The following is a 16627-nucleotide window of genomic DNA, read 5'->3' as shown; positions in this document are numbered from 1 at the left end:
CCAATCAGACCAACAAAATAATTAGTATAAATTAGTTAAGCCCCCCACAACTGAATGTGAAGAAGTTATTCACGAGACAAGTCGCTTAAAATTGATTGACTCTGAATTGATTACATGAGTCTATTGTAATCATTACAGAGTACTCGAAACGGTTAATGCAAGGAATAATTAGTAATACAACGATTAAGAGAAAGTGGGATAAAATAACTAGACAGTCTGGAGGGAACAGAAAAATTACTTTAGCTCAGCAACGCAACTGAATCGATTTTATCCATTTAGTAATTAGCTACAAACATCACTCCTAGCATAACACGATGATTAGTTAAGGAGGGAAGCTTAATAAGGAGCAGTCTATCGGTGTATGTAGACAATACACTCTTCTGCACAGATTACAAACTACTTTCCAGAATCGGATTTTGAGGAGACAAAATCCACACACACAAAATCAATATTCCAAAATTTGACTTACAAGAGAAGTAAAAGGTATCTTAGTTGTATTGGGAGAACTAGAAAGGTTTTGTTGACAGTGAATTGAATACGACTCTCGAATTTTAAGTTTCATCCAATCTATCAAGTGCACATAACCAACAATCTGAGGAGAGTTACGATAAAATGTTAATGACAATCAATCAAAACTAGGTTACATTCTGTGATGATATTTAAATTGATCATCACATTTTAGTTATTTATGATTGTTTGCGATTATTAGATTCAAAATCTTATTAGATGAATTAATATAACATATTAGATTATACATTTTTTGTCGATGGATAATAAATATTTGGCGACATATTGGGAGACAAGATCTTAATGATGCTTGCAATGTTTTCCTTTTAACTTCATTGACATATTTTTCGAATTTCGTTTGTTTACAAACAATTGCAACAAATTATCAATTAAATCAAGTTTATAAACATTTGCCGCCGAGCCTTTCAATTGTGGCTCAAGCCGCCGATGTTGGAAAGTGTTGCCAGAGACGCGAGCTAATAAACACAAATTGCTTATTAATCAAATGCGTTCACAATCACAATCACAATCGCACCATAAAAAAAAATAATGAACAATAAACGGCAGAAGAAAAAAAAAAAAATCGTAACAAAAAAATACATTTGAAATTGCCATCTGATTGAGCAATTAGACGCGCTTGTCGCCATCGCATATAAAATACAATCATATATGTCATTTATACATGCACGGGATACAAGTATTTATGTTGGTTCATGGCATCTGGGTTGGGTGTTGGGTACGCGTGGCTGAGACACGCGAAAAGGGGTCTGAAGCTAGGAAAAAAAAAGAAAAGAAAGTTTTAGACATGACGTGACTCTAGAAAAAAGGTAGACGAATAAAAATATAGATGAAATTCCAGTGCGAATCGATAGCATTTTAATAAAATGTTGGGTTTATAATTGCACTCGTAACTATTGGTTGTTGGTTTAGATACCCTAGGAGAAGAACTGTATGATAAGAAATCAAAATCCACAAATAGATAAACTCTTACTTAAATTATAGTTATATATGTTTATTATTATTTATTACAAATTTAAAAATAAACCCAGTATGTAGAGAGTATAGCGGCGACAACTTGGGTCTGTGGCTCATGGAATATAACAATTGCAAAATAAATATAATTAAGATGAAACCGAAACTAGTTGTTCGAATAATAATCGTACTCTCTCGACCATATCCTTCGCAGAGTGACAATGCCGATTTGGACAGGGCCATTGGCAGCGCCGGTGCCGGCAGCATTGAACAGCAACAGAATCACATCAATAGAAACCGTATGGGAAATGGCAGCGCCAACCAGGCGAGCACATCGAATGCCGGCAAGGTGCAGCCGGTCAGTGCCGCCGCAGCAGCCACGCGGGAATACATCTCATCGCCGGGCTATGACACCTCGTCGAGCACGGCGCCGGCCAGCTCACCGGATCCCTGTGAGTACACCTACGAGGGCGCCATACAGGACTACAAGCAGCGTGTGCAGCGTGCCAGCAGCAATGGAAAAATCTCCAACAACAATGCATCGGACAATGGTGAAACTATTGCGTATCCGACACGACGTGGCAGCAAGATCGAGGATCGCCTGAGCGGCTTTGAGGTGACCTCGCCCAGCGACACGCAGGAAGGTGTCGAGAAGCAAAAAGTGGATGTACCCAAAGTGGATATCTCGAAGCGCAAAGAGATCTTCGAGCAGCGAGACAATGAGCCAAAGCCAATGTTGCCCAATGGAGCAGCACCCAAAGTGGTGCTCCGCGACCGTCTCCACAATGGCAATGGAGTCACCACATCTGTCGAGACCGCAGCCAAACAGGAGACGAAGCGTCTATCGGGTGACATCAGCAGCATACGCGATCGCATGCAGAGCCTGGAGCATCAGCGCAATGCGTTCAACTCCAGCAAGAGCGTGGATGTGCCAGTGCCGCCATTGAAGCAGCGCCTCAACAGCCTGCAGTATGCCGTCACCAAAGAGGAGGAACAGCATCAAAAGAAACCGCCGCTGGTCGCGCTCATCGATGCCCGCCAGCTAGAAATTATGCGCGGCGAGGAGCAGCGCATGCGTCAACAGCAGCAGCAACAGCAGCAGCAGCAACTGCAAAAGGAGCAATTGCAGCAACAACAGCCACTGCAGCACAAAGTGACAGCGCCGCCGGCGCTAGTTGTGGATGAGCCACCATCGGTGGCACACGATGACAGCGGCATACAGGCGGACAACAATGAAGAGCTGCTCAAGGATCAGCAGCAACAACAGCAATTGAACGAGGCCATCGCAGCGCTGGCCCTCGAGGAACGTCAGCTGGAGGAGGCCGCCAATGCGGTCAATCAAATCGAAGCCGAGTTTGATGAGCTTACCGATCTGCATCCGGCCGCGTTGCCCGCTGCCAATTCACATGCACCAAAAGCTGTAGCAACAGCAACATCAGCAGCCACCTCAGCAGCAGCAGCAAAAACAACAGCCCCCCAAGCAACAATGACAACAGCACAGCCAGCACCAGCTGCGGCACGGGACATGGAATTTAGTGTAAGTTCTACTAACAATTTTCTCGAATCCGCTATGTTAAGTCCACGTAGTGTCAGTGATGATAATGTTGTAGTAGCTTCAGTTTCCAATGCGGTGTCGGGTCAACCCAAGCAAATTATCTATCCCAATCCCTATACCAACCCAAACCCAAACCCAAATCCAAGCCAAAACAATTGTAACTTGCGTAGAAAGCCCTCCAATGAAATGGTTCATGCGCGCAATTTGCTTAAAATGTTCAAGGACACCTTTCAAAATGACGATGAACTGAGCGAAACCGCCGAACAGACACTCTCAGCTCAATCCCCCCCGCCTGGTCAATTTAGTCAAGTCTTTGACTTTACCAAGAAACCATCGAGCCCAATACCAGCACCGGCACCAGCACCGACTCCCATCCAGAACCCTGAACAAAGTGTGCGTCACGTTCCAAACGCTGCAGCACCACCATCACCACAAACACCACCTTCGACCTCTGTCTCAGTCCCACATACACAAATACCACGACCATTGGGCAAACCGCCCATGTCACCCAAGGCGGTGCGTTCAAAGCCAACAAACACGCCACAACAGTTCAGCATTAATGGACGCGTTGAGATCTTCAATTCACGCCAGCTGGATAAACCGCCAACGCCACCACCCAGACGTGCCTTCAGAGCAGAACCCGAAATGAATTCATTTTCACATGGCCCACAAACACCGATACATGTGCCGGAGGTGGTGATGTGTGCACCACCCGTTACCATTGTCCCAGCCGAAGAGCTGCCCAAACCCAATACGGTCAAGGCATTGTCCAGCTGCTTTGGCGAATCCGCAACAGCAAGGGTTCCGGGTAGTCCAATTGCACATCGTACGCCGACCTCGCCCGGCACTTCAACTACCAGCATGTCACCCACTTTGGGCTACATGCGCGCAACGTGTATATCACCCACACCAACAACAAGTGTGACTTTCTGTCCGACGACTTCGGGTGTTGGTGGACAGACGTCTCCAACTCCATTGCCCAAGCCGTTGGCACGCAGTCGCATACCGCAGATAACGCCACCGGCTTCGCCCAAGCCAAACAGACGCACTGCACCCGCTATTGATGTTGTGGAGCATGCGCTGAGCGATCGCAGCTCGGGTGACTATGCGCCCATCATGGGACAGACACAAGCCGTGGTGCACACGCCACCAGTAGCCAAGGTGCGCGCTAAGCCGCCGCCGTCAAGTACGCTCAGCATTGATCCGCTGGCGCCCAATGACTCACTGCATGTGGAGGTGACTTCGCCCTCGGAGATGCCAGTGCTGCGCATCTGCACGCCCAATGAGTCCAGCCTGTTCAAGCTGGCGGGTTCAGCGCCCACATCGCCCGGCTCGGCGGACCCGGCCGCATTCGAAGTGGCGCTGTGTCAGCAGTTTCTGGAACGTGAGTCGAACAAGCAACAGTTCCAACTGCCGCCTGACGATCTGGAGCGTTTGGAGCTGGGAGCCGTTGAGGAGGTGCTCTGTGATAAACTAGACGTGGTCAAGTTACCCAAGTTGCCCAGCACCGGTTGTCAGACAATAAGTCAGCAGCAGCTAGATAGTTGCGATGGCATAATCAAGGAGCAGCAACCACATTTGACAGCACCCAAGGATGAGGATGTGGCACTGTGCGTTGGCCTGCTCGACTGCCTGGCACCGGCTCAGGAGCCCAGCTGTGAGAGCATCGATGTCCGGCAAAAGCCAGTACCGGCAACGGGTTACCAGGACATAACTGATGCGGATATCAGGCGCTGTGATGGCTGGCAGGGAATCAAGGATTTCAAGAGCGGCAACAAGCCAAGCTCACCCATTGGGGATGCGCGTGCCGCACACTCCAAGGCGCTAATGGACACTTGCGAGCAGATAATTGCCGAGGAACGCTTGGCCAGCAGCCAAATGATGAAGACATCCCTGCCCGACGGAAGTGCCACGAGCAATACGAAATCACCAACAGGCTCTACACCAGGAACGCCGATGGCGAGTCGCAAATCAAAGATACCCATACCCAAGTCCTGTTGCATATCTGCTTCCAATACGGACTCCATTGGGCGGACAGGTTACCTGCCCGTGAGCTCCACCACTGAGCAGCCGCTCATAGCGCGCACTCAGGTGGTGGAGACAGAGATTAACGTTAAGCAGATGACTCCGCCCAGTTCACCAAAGGCAGCAAGGGAGGATGGTCAGGAGAAGAACAAGGCCAAGGAGAAGAAGTCTAAAACGAATATATTTGATTTTTTGCGTCGCAATTTCGGTCACCACGAGGAGTCGCCGGCAATTAAACAAGCCCATCCCACACTCAATGAAACCCTCGAGCCTAAGGTGGTGCTCACCAGCACCCGCAGCGGCGTCGATGTGGTCAATGCGGATGAGTTTGGAAAGGCGGACAGCTCGAAATTCTATTTGGACAATACTGAGGCGGTGCCTCCTCCGCTACCCACAACACCAGCTCCTGTGAACATTGAGATACGTAAAACCATCACCACAGACGAGATCCTCGAGGAGCACAACACGGAACAGGCATTGAGCCAGGAAATAAGCGACCTGCTCGATGATGAGCTTAACAAACTAGAGGCGGCGGGGGCGGCGGGGGCGGCGGTTGGTGCTGGTCGCTGAATAGCACGACAATTTAACTGATTTTGTTTAGGGAATACTTGAAAACTATCTGGGGTCTTAAGGGGCATATAAGATGATTTTTGTTAAATAGCTGCCGAAATTGTCTGAAAGTTATCTCGCTTTGAATATACTCGTCGCAGAACAAAAATGAAATTTGAAATTAATTAATATGAGATTTTGTATTGACATTATAATAATAATAAAAATAAAATACTCTTAAACTGGACAATCTGATCCTGACGACTTCTGAACTTGTCCGAACGGTTTCATCAATTGATACACCCTTTTAAAGTTGTGTAGAAAACGTATCGACTCAAAATCAAAAAACTCGAATTAATTTCCAATGGTTTTCTCGAAACATGATTTATCAATAATTTTCGAATTTTTATTTCTTAACAAATATACTTTTTGTTGTGGGGCTCAAGCTACGTAAGCTACAGTTACTTTTTATTTCATTGTTCTTATTACTAAACCCAATTTTATGTATAAAAAACGAAATTTAATTTACGTAAAGAAAAATGTGAAACATATGTTTTATGGTTATATATTTTATATACTTAGAGTGCTGAAAACTTCTAATACACAAAAAAATTTAAAAAAAAAGCATACCAAAATAACAAACAAAAAAATAATAATGATAATGATAATCATAATGTTGTGCTATTTTATGAATAAATAAAAGAAAAACTAGAAAAGAAACTGCAAATCTACAGAATTATAAAAAGTGCGTAACAGTAAAAATATCAAAAATATTTACATACAGCGCCGTTTTCACAAGTTCTTGGCAAGCTCAACTCTAATACAATCTTAATGGATATCGTTTACTCATGTTCAGGCAACATATTTAATAGGCACTCAACTGACGAGTATAGAGGAAAAGTATGTGCTTACATATATCTAATAATCAATTGATCAAGTCGATTCTCCATTTTATAAAGTGCTTCGAAAATCTCTCTTCGTCAACATAATACTGAGCATGAGAAAACGAAACGCAAACTTGTCCGCTTGGCGCAGTTTTTCTTTCGGTAACTTTGAACTTTGCCAAGCACATTTAAAAACGGCCTTTAAATGACTGCTTGCACTGCTTGCCACACATTTAGCTGACTGCATCGTCAAGCAGTGCACTGCACATTGAGTCTTGTGATTTCAACATTGTGTGGCAAATCCGCTTCAATTTGTTATTCATTTCCCTGGAGGGAATTTTCGATGCACGCGTATGTGCTTAACAGGCGCTTTATGGATTAGCATTCAATAAATAAACACATCATTAATTAAATGAACAAACAAAATGAGTTCGAAATGGGACGTGAGAGGAAGAGGCTTTCTCTGGCATATAAACATTTCCATTGCGCCCCCGGTCCTTGTTGTGTTCTGTCTTTTCCTATCCAGATGATTAGCGTAAGTAAGTCCCCATGGGTTTAAGGTTTAACATTAAAAGCTATTCTGTGTATCATTTACAACATCTGTATATATATAATAATAATTTTGTATCTATAATCTATCGTAATATAATCATATAATATGTATGCATTTCTCTTACATGCCTTGCGCTCGTATTGTTGGCTATTATGTATAAATTATCAAATTTTGGAATATACATGACATGTATATGTATATTAATATTTATGCTACAGTTACATAGTTTACATGCTTACTGCCAGCAAAAGTTGTTGCAAGTTTACAATTTTCGAGGTAAGCGGTTGTGTCTCTATCACACACACACACACACATCTCTTTCACTCTCTCTCTCGCTCTCATATTTATCTATTGTATCTCTGTCTCATTTCGTGGTTCTTTGCATTTGCTTTTGTGTTCAGTTCTGTTCTTGCTCTGTTGTGTTTTGTTTTTGTATTTAGCTTTTAAGTTCCATGCATGTTCCAGCGATTTATACACTGTAAATTCCCATTTAAAATGCCAAAAGTCACAGATGCCGCGACCTCCGCCCTACAGCCCAACCACCATCCCGCCTAGAAGACCCTAGTGAGGTTTCAGTTCAACAGGGCCTACTTCGGGGCGCTACACGACCAAATTGAAAACCTGCCCCTCAACAACAACTACTACGCATTGTTCCATATATGCATATATATACACATTCTCAATTCGTATTATTTGCACCATTTTTTTGCTTTATTTTTACAATTTTGCTTTATCTGTAAACGAGCGTTGTTAATGCGACCCTTTTGCAACAGTTGCGTTTAGTCGCCTTTGGGCTTTCAACGTGTTTGGTTCGATTCCGGGCAACTATCTACCCACATAGTAGTGCCGGGCACAATCTACCGCAATCGCAGTTTTATCTTTATAGCGCCCGACACCAAACGAGAAATCGTCAGACCTACACTTCCGACAGTATCTAAAAAAAAACCAAAAACAACAGACCTCGCGTCGGGGATATACCACGAAAGGTATATTTTTTCGCTGTCAATAGACTTATGTGCATCAGTTGAGCAATTTGTTTTCTGATCGAAACGCAATGGTAAGCACAAAAATCCGGACTGAAATCGCAAATTCCTAGAAAGCCATAATCGGACATTTTTGCTAGTTTTATGGTACTTCAACTTTCGATTAGCAGTTTAGTTTTGCACAAAAAAAAAAAAAGAAAACCTTAAAACCCTTAAGCAGAAATTCCTTATCATATCACTGTGTATACAATACTAATACAAAAATTATTATGCATATATATTTTACTTCCAATAGAAGACATTTTTTGTATGAGTATTCATAATGCTTGAGAGATTAGCCCAAATTCGAGTAGTCTTGCATAAGTGTTATAGATAATATAGAGACATTGCTGGAAATACCAATCGTATTGGTTAAGATACTATCTTATCGTGCTGTAAAAGTATCTATGTAACAAAGTGTCTACTGAAAACATCACTTGTCAATAACGGAACCGTTCGACTGAATCTGTACATTTTTTAATTTCGTTATTAATTTTGATGATATTTGTTGGTTATATTTTATAATTATTATTTATTCTTTTGTTTGCTAGCGCAGACTTAAAATGTGTGTAAACTAACTTAATTAAAATATGTGCGATGTTGGCGCACTTTTCTCTTTCTCTATCTCACGCACGCTTTGCTGCTTTGATCGCTCGTTTGCTCGTTCGCTCGCTCGCAAAAAACGCTCCACAGATCAACGAAGCTCTTGATTTGGCGCTGGAAGCTATTGACAGGGAGGCCAGCCGCACGCAGGAGGAGATGAAGGAGTTGAAGGGGCAACAAAATACTGAAAACAAAGTGCATATGCAGGAGGAGGTGAAGGAGCAGGAGCAGGAGCAGGTGAAGCAGGATAAGAATACGGATGCAGATGAAGAGAATGTGGAGATGAGGGCGGGAGAGGAGTCAAATGCCGCGATGCCAAATAAAACCGATGAGCAGAAAACGGAGGAGGAGCAGGAAAGACAGGAAGTAAAGGAACTGCAGACAGTTGATAGACAGGAGCCCATCTATGAGAACATCAGCTCGTCTATATCTATACAACAAGTAGATAATGACCAAGCAGCGATCACGATGTTAACAAGACGAAGTCAAAGAAGAAGCATTCCAAATAAAAGCAACAATAACAATAACAATAACAACGAGCATAATCAAACTAACAATAATAACAATAACAATAACAAAAACAACAACAGCAACAATCAAATTGACACCACAACAACAACAACAATCATAGCAGCAACAACTAGCGCTGACTTGGAACCCTATTATCAGGTACCGAAAGCAACAGAACCCTACTACGATGCACCCAAACATCTGCGTCCCATACCCGTCTACGAGAACATTGACGTCTTCTATACGGGCCTGGAGCTGGGACACAGTGTTGCGTCAATGGCGCCAGCGCTGGAGCCGCCCAAGGAGAAACCGCCGCCACCACCAATTGAGCCGCCGACAGATATTGCGGCTGCTGCTGATGATGAGCTAGATGCTGGCACCTGGTCATCCGACAACACGTACGAAACCATTTCCAGTAACACGCGTCGCCAGCTCCAGAGTCAGGCAGGTCAGGGCACGCCCATAGCACAACCATCGCCGCCCATCAAGCGGATGAACTCAACGAAGCGCATCAAGAAGGAGCTGCGCAATAAACGATCCAGCTTCCTGGGCATCGAGACTGATGCCGATCTCGATGATGTGGACAGCTACCTAGAGTTAACGGTAGCGCCGCCACCAGATATGGCCCAGCTGCTGCAGGAGGAGCGACGTCTCGAGAAACAGCTCTACATTAAGGCGGCTCTGTGTGACAGTTCAGACACAGGTAAGTGCGGGTGGCGGGATTGCATGAGTTGCTGGTGACCAAGCTGGTCACGAGAGGTGGAGGAAACCAATAGAGCTGAAAAACGTTCACAAAACAAATGATGGTGAGGTAAACTGGCACTGGAAACGGACGGACTGTGAGGTTAAGTATAAATAATCCGTTTAGTGCGTGTCCCATGGAAGCGGTCAGTGCTTATTGAGAGGGGATTCGGGTAAACGACTGCCAGCTAGAATCGATTAGAATCAGGCACTGCTCAACAGAAAATGTTGAGTGGTTGAACCGAAAGCACAAAAGAGGACCGAAAAAGAATAAATATATTAAAAAAATAAAAAAAAAGTACACGGAGAAAAAATAGAGAATTTTGCACTCTGATGAAAAATCAGAAAAAAGGCAAGAAAATTATTATTTAAAGAATAATTGTTGCAGTATTAAAGATTTTAAATGTAGGATCGGGATAAGAAGCAGCTACAAAATTAATCACAAACTTTCTCACTTAGAATCTTAGTGCTTATTTGAAGTAATTATGTAATCAACCAGTTGGTTCCAGATAAAATAGTAAATGGTAAAGCTCGTGTTTAATCCCTCATAGATAGAATAATAATCTTTAAGCCCTTTGTCTCTGTCTGACAGGTGAAAGTCGCGATTCGGGTGTCTCGGAGAACCATTCGCGGCAAAGCAGTGAGCACTACACCAACTCATCGGAGGAGAACGACACACAGTCGGAGGCGACGCCGCCACCAATGCCGCCACCACCAACGCAGTCGCTGGTGCCGTCGCAGCACGGCGATGTCATCTATCAGAATGAGACGCTGCATGCCGCACAGACGCCGCTGCTGCAAACGGTAAAGGGCAACTCAGCGGAGTCGTGGACGGAATCGGCAACAGCGGCAGCGGCCGCAACTCAATCGCTGAGCGAGGCAACTGCCACGGCCAATGCGAAGATGCTGTCCATTGAGGAGAAGATACGCGAACAGGGCGAAGTGCTGCGCGTGGAGCGGGAGCTGCTGCAGTTTTCGGTAAGTGAGCAGGGCATTGATTGGCCACAAGAAAGTATCTGAATTAATTGCTTCATTTTCTGTATATTTGCAGCAGGAGGAGTTGAAGCGGCAGCGGGAGAACTTGCTGCTGCGCGAGAATCTGGCAAGACGAGAACTGCAGCATGGCGCCAAAATGCTGATGTCCAACAATCGACGCTCGCTGCAGGATTTGCACCATGGCCTGGGCATTGGCAATGGCATGCTGAGCGCCTTTCAGCCACCACAGCCTCAGCTGCCACACCCGCAACAGCAGTCAGTGCAACAAATCTATGCCAATGTGCCACAACAGCAGCAGCAGCAGCAACAGCGGCCAGCGCCGCCAATGCCACAAGCTCTTTCACAGTATCACTACCAGCAGCTGGACACGGACTATCGCAAGTCCATGTCGGATCTGAATGAGTTCTCCAAGCGTCTAATGTTACCGCCACCGACGCCGCCCACAAAGCCACTGCGCGCCATGCACCTGACCACCAATGGCCATGGCCTGGAGCCGGATTATGCGGTCAGCATGCGTCAGCGCAACGGCGTCAACAGCAATGCCTATGGCGGTTCTCTGGTCAAGATTGCGGGCGCACCGATGCCAGCAGCAGCAGGAGGAGCAGTTCCTGCACCACGGCTAACTGCTAATCTGGCAGCCGCCTATCATCATCAGTCGGCACAAAATCTGAGCAACATGTCGCGCAACACGCTGCTCGCACTGAGCGCCACACCCAAGCCCAAGTACACTGACGGCTGGGTGCAGGTGCAGCAGCAGCAACAACAGCAACGGAATCTGGCCAATGATGCCGCTTGGCTGCAGAAGCGCAAATCAATGCCCGACTACAATGGGGCGCTGTACAACAATGGACATGCCAATCACTGGCTACTCCAGGAAGCCGAGCATCGTCGCCTACTCGAGCAGCAGCAACAACAGCAGCAGTTACAGCTGAACAGGCGCTCCATGCCCGTCGCCCCATCCAATGGCAAGCCGCTGCCCGATTCCATCATCCAAACGCTTACAGAGCGCGTCCAGAGCAAGGGCATTGGCGAACGCAAGCGGTAAGTAGATCTTTGCCTTAAGGAAACTATCCACAATGTTCGCGCCTTGGTCACCTTCTAATTGAGATCTAATTATTATCTTCAAAGTTCTCACTTTATTTAAACTTTCTCGTTTTCTGTTTTTTTGTTTTTCGCTCACAGCTTTGATGGCAATGGCAACTACAGTCTGTTGAATAGTAATGGCATAAATGGAATAAAGCCGCTTGGCAACAACAATAACAACAACAACAGCAACAGCAACAACAGCAGCAACAATAGCAACAGCAATATCACTGCCAGCAGCAATCAGGACAAGGTGCTCAGCGTTAGTGGCAAGAAGAAGTGCTCGCATTGTGGCGACGAATTAGGTAAACTTTGCTACTACGTTGGTTGTGAGTGTGGTTCTTCTTTCTCTTCTTCTACTTCTTCATCTTCAGCCATAAATTCCAATGCTGAAAAGCAATGATTAATCATTTCTAGGCTTGACAGCGGTCAATCAGCATCTGATACATAAAATTGCTATTAAGCTTGTTTTGTAAATGTGCATCGTATGAAAGGTTTTGAGACCGTCGAAATATGCATTCTCAATATCTGAGAGTATCCAGATATCATTCATCATAAGGATATTTCGAGTGCGCGACTATCCTTCAACTAGATAAAATCATAAGCCTTTTGCGATCAACCCATCAAAACAAAAGACATTTTCTAGGAATGCTATCGTAATAATGTTGTAAGATGTAAAGCTATCTTGTCAATTACACAAGTGTAAAATACTTTCTCATCTTCTCTTCCTTTTCCCCCCTCTCTCTCTCTCTCTCTCTGTCTTTCTATTCTTTCTTATGTGCTTACATGTCTGTCACAGATTTGGGCTGTACCCACGACAATTGTCGTCAGGTGCACAAGGCGCTCAAATACATTGTTTGGGTTTAAGGCTGGCGCCACCGACAAATAAAGACTTTTATCTAAAGACTTAAACACGTTAAACTTAATTAAACTTAACTTAAATTTAGCTGCATTTTAAGGCTGCCCTTAAGGTACTTCACAGCTGACATTCTTAAAAGATTTCCCAGAATTGCAATTAATTGAATGTTTTTTTTTGTTTCCAATTTGCACATAGGTCGCGGAGCTGCCATGATCATTGAATCGTTGCTGCTGTTCTATCACATCAACTGCTTCAAGTGCTGCGTCTGCCACGTGCAACTGGGCGATGGACTCAATGGCACCGATGTCCGTGTGCGGAACCACAAGCTCCATTGCCAGAACTGTTATTCCAGCGACGATGGCATCAAATTCAGTTGTGTCTAAGCTCTAAGCGGGACTCTGGACATGCATGCGTAGACTTAGATTCAGTAGTTGTTATAGCTCATTTGTTGCAACTTTCGATTGTTGTTGTTGTACTAATACATACATATATACATGCTTACATACATACATACATAAATACATATAGTATATGTTAAATGTTAAACAAAATGGAACCATAAAGTCAATATGAATATGAAATGTTTTCAGCTTAACGTTAATCATCGAATGCAGCGTTCAATTTTGTAAATTGCATTAGAATGATAATGTTTTCGATTCGGATTTTAACTTTTTATATATTATATGTATACATAAACGCGATAACGATATATATATGTATATATATATACAATCCAAACTCTCTCGCTCTGATGTTTTTTGCAAAATCAAAGTCAATTTTTTAAATACATATAATATAGATAAAGATATGTATCTGTATATCAAAAAAATTTAATGTGTGTTGAAACATATAGACGAAAAATTTCTATGAATGTTGTTAAATTTTTTAAATATTGTATATTGCCCACATTTACATGCATACATATATATATATACTTACAAACATATATACGTATTTATGTATACTGTACATTAAATAATGTACATGCTGAATTGTTTATTAGCAGATGAATTTACTTATGCACATTTTATTTTTCATTAATTTAACAACACTGTAAACTACCTTTGAAGATTTGCAACACGCCCAGCTCCTAAATACCATACGAAACCTTCACGACGTACCCAATGTACCTAAAATGATGTAGTACATACATACATACATACATACATACATACATACAATTATACATACAAACATAAACGAGCATACACTAACAAATTTACAAACATATATCTGCATAACTAAAGCGATTTAAATTCTAATTGTCGTTATTATTTGTATAACTGGAAACAAAAAATATTGTATTTAACATATTTGTATTTTCTTATTCTTATTTATTGTAATTAAGCATAAATTTCATGAAAATGCATGAATGTTGTAAACATTTCGGAATGTTATCAACATCATTCAATCTGATTTTGATGCGCATTAATTTAAATACCAATTTTAACAATTAATCGGTATGTGAAACACTTTTTCTGTAAAAAGGCAGCTTGAATTTCGTTTAGTTTTAAATAAAATACATACATATTTCAACCATACCCAAAATGGGTATATTTTCTTTGTTTTAATATCCGTTTGCAGCGATGTTTTGTCAGTGATTTGAACGGTTTAAAAAATACCTAAACATTAAATTGCTAAATACTGTAGGCATACTTTTGGGGGCATGTAGATGACGATAGGCTCTACAGCCTCTAGCCCGGCCATATTCTTGCACAGTTTAGACGGATATGCTGCTTTAGGATCAGAAGGATGGATTATTATATCCAAAAACCAAACACTTGGAAAGTTTCAGTTGGAGGGAAACTGGAATTGGGACCAAAACGCAAAATCCTTGATAGCTCGGAAACTACAAGGACGGTTTGGATGTCCGTTGGTCAACTTATAACCCTAATTAAAACGTGTCGCTTGGCACATGATTTGCAAGGACACGCTTTTATCACTTACATAAAAAATCCCTTTTACTTGGCTCTTGGAATTAGCTTCATCCCTTTATAGCTTAGCTCTAATCGCCAACTCAAGGTCCACATTGGGTCCAAAGGACTAAGGAAATGGCCCAGTTACACAGGATTTTTGTAATCTCTCGACTACTTTTTCGATTTTGAGTCATCAATTCGCCATAAGTAAAGCATCTCCTGCCAATTGGTATCCTTTTAGATTATATCAAATTAAGACAGAGGCGGAGAACCTGTTCCCTTTTGCTTGAATTATAAATGTAAATATCTGATTGATCTGAGCACTTTATTACTTAGACGCATCAACGGGAAATACACAATACGTAGAATTTACTTTGCTCTTAAATCTGACTTAAAACCCAATTAGCAGCACCCTGACTAAGCCGTAGGCAGGAATGTCAGTTTCTCGTTGAGCTGCAGCTGCGTCTTAATTAATTGCGAGAGCGTGATAACCATCAGCAGGTCGCGTACGTTGGCGTTGAACATTTGGGTGAACTGTTCATGCGTCATGTGTGGCACAGAGTGGATGAGGTCGAGCAGCTGGCGTCCAACTGCGTTATCCGGCGTCACTTTGTGGGCAATGACATCGTCGACGTATTTTAGTATTAGGTCCAGTAGCGATTGCAGTTTCTGCGAGGCCTCTGAAATCTGTGCCAGATCCAGCATGGGCGGCACGGTCTTAGGTCGTTGTGCCGGCGACACGCCCACAGTTTTCTGCAACAGTTTGAGGCCAAAGGTCTCTGGCTCATAGCTGGTCAGCTCGACGGGTATGGGTGTGAACATGCAGCCAGTTTTGCCACCGGGCACGCCCAGCTGGATGCACACATAAGCGCGCAGCCCCATGCGGCCGCCCTGCAGCGAAGTGTCCACAGTCAGATGAACCGGATTGTTGCACTCGCGCGCATAGTATTCATGAATGACAGAACTGTGGTTCGTCACCTCGTTGCCGGTGGCCCACCAGCCGACCACGCTCTCGTTGGAGTTCACCTTACGGTTTAGGTCGTACATGTCCAGAGCGTAGCTTAGTTCGGCCTCCACTTGGTCATCATGCTCCTTGTGCGGCACGCAGAAGCAGTTGGTAACCTCAACGACTCCCTTGTCAACAGAGCCCAGCAAAGTGCCGATCACACGATGTGAATCAGCATTGCGGCGTTCAAATGCATCCACAACTTGGAATAGCACAACGGGATGCACGCGTACGGTCAAATTAAGTGCCGACATTGTTATTACTTCGTACGAAAAGTGCAAAATTTTACAATTTAGCAATCGCCACGCTGCGAGAAAAGGATGGCAGGGCTGGAAAAATACTCCCGATATTTTGTGGTGGCAAGCCGATTCTTAAGCGCTGTCCACTTATGTCTACTATGGGCTACACTTCTTAAAGTGCTGCCAATCAATTAATGGCTTAGAACTATTTTGGTGCTTTTTAACTGAGTTTACACAAAATAAATTAGACGATTCTTTATAATATACTATAAATATATAACAAAATGAAATACATATTTTAATAAATTGAAGTAAATAAAATGATATTGTGTTGATATTTTTAAATGAAAAGTGGAACTATTTTCTAAAGGTCTAAGAAAACACAGCATACTCTTAGTATTAAAATAATAAATAATATAAGACAGAAATAAAGAACATACTTTTAGGCTGGAAAATAAAGTCACCACTCAAACCCTGTGAGACACTGTCAAATTCTAAAGCATATTTATATGAGCACACAGGTGACTTATTTATAACAGAAAATTGCAAACAACTCGGTTCTAGCCTTGTATAATTTTGCCATCATTTTATTGGTCGAATCCTGCAA

At 43.3% G+C, this 16627-nt stretch overlaps 3 protein-coding genes across 3 annotated transcripts in view; 2 read left to right on the top strand and 1 right to left on the bottom strand.

Annotated features, from left to right (window-relative positions):
* The window catches only part of LOC6563186 (uncharacterized protein CG43427), a 58196-nt gene extending 52045 nt beyond the window's left edge, over positions 1 to 6151 (top strand). The window contains exon 10 of the mRNA XM_032737097.2: positions 1694 to 6151. Within this exon, the coding sequence (XP_032592988.1) occupies positions 1694 to 5629 (3936 nt within the window). The 3' untranslated portion in view covers positions 5630 to 6151. The remainder of the gene's footprint in view (positions 1 to 1693) is intronic.
* On the top strand, positions 2972 to 14395 carry LOC6563187 (SUN domain-containing protein 2). The gene is made up of 7 exons (XM_032737098.2): positions 2972 to 3016; positions 7264 to 7321; positions 8761 to 9883; positions 10514 to 10899; positions 10973 to 11958; positions 12100 to 12305; positions 13055 to 14395. Exons 2-7 carry the CDS (start codon positions 7277 to 7279, stop codon positions 13240 to 13242), a joined length of 2934 nt encoding a protein of 977 aa, XP_032592989.1. The 5' UTR covers positions 2972 to 3016; positions 7264 to 7276; the 3' UTR covers positions 13243 to 14395.
* A 686-nt stretch (positions 14396 to 15081) lies between these two features.
* Positions 15082 to 16134, bottom strand: LOC6563826 (eukaryotic translation initiation factor 3 subunit F-1). Its single transcript, XM_001990654.3, has one exon. It carries the CDS (start codon positions 16033 to 16035, stop codon positions 15193 to 15195), a length of 843 nt encoding a protein of 280 aa, XP_001990690.1. The 5' UTR covers positions 16036 to 16134; the 3' UTR covers positions 15082 to 15192.
* Between the last annotated feature and the right edge of the window lie 493 nt (positions 16135 to 16627).

The sequence above is a fragment of the Drosophila grimshawi genome, unplaced genomic scaffold, assembly GCF_018153295.1.
Source record: "Drosophila grimshawi isolate 15287-2541.00 unplaced genomic scaffold, ASM1815329v1 contig_311, whole genome shotgun sequence".
Classification (NCBI taxonomy): Eukaryota; Metazoa; Arthropoda; class Insecta; order Diptera; family Drosophilidae; genus Drosophila; species Drosophila grimshawi.
The sequence above is the reverse complement of the archived record's forward strand: the minus strand, read 5'-3'. Positions and strand labels throughout refer to the sequence as shown.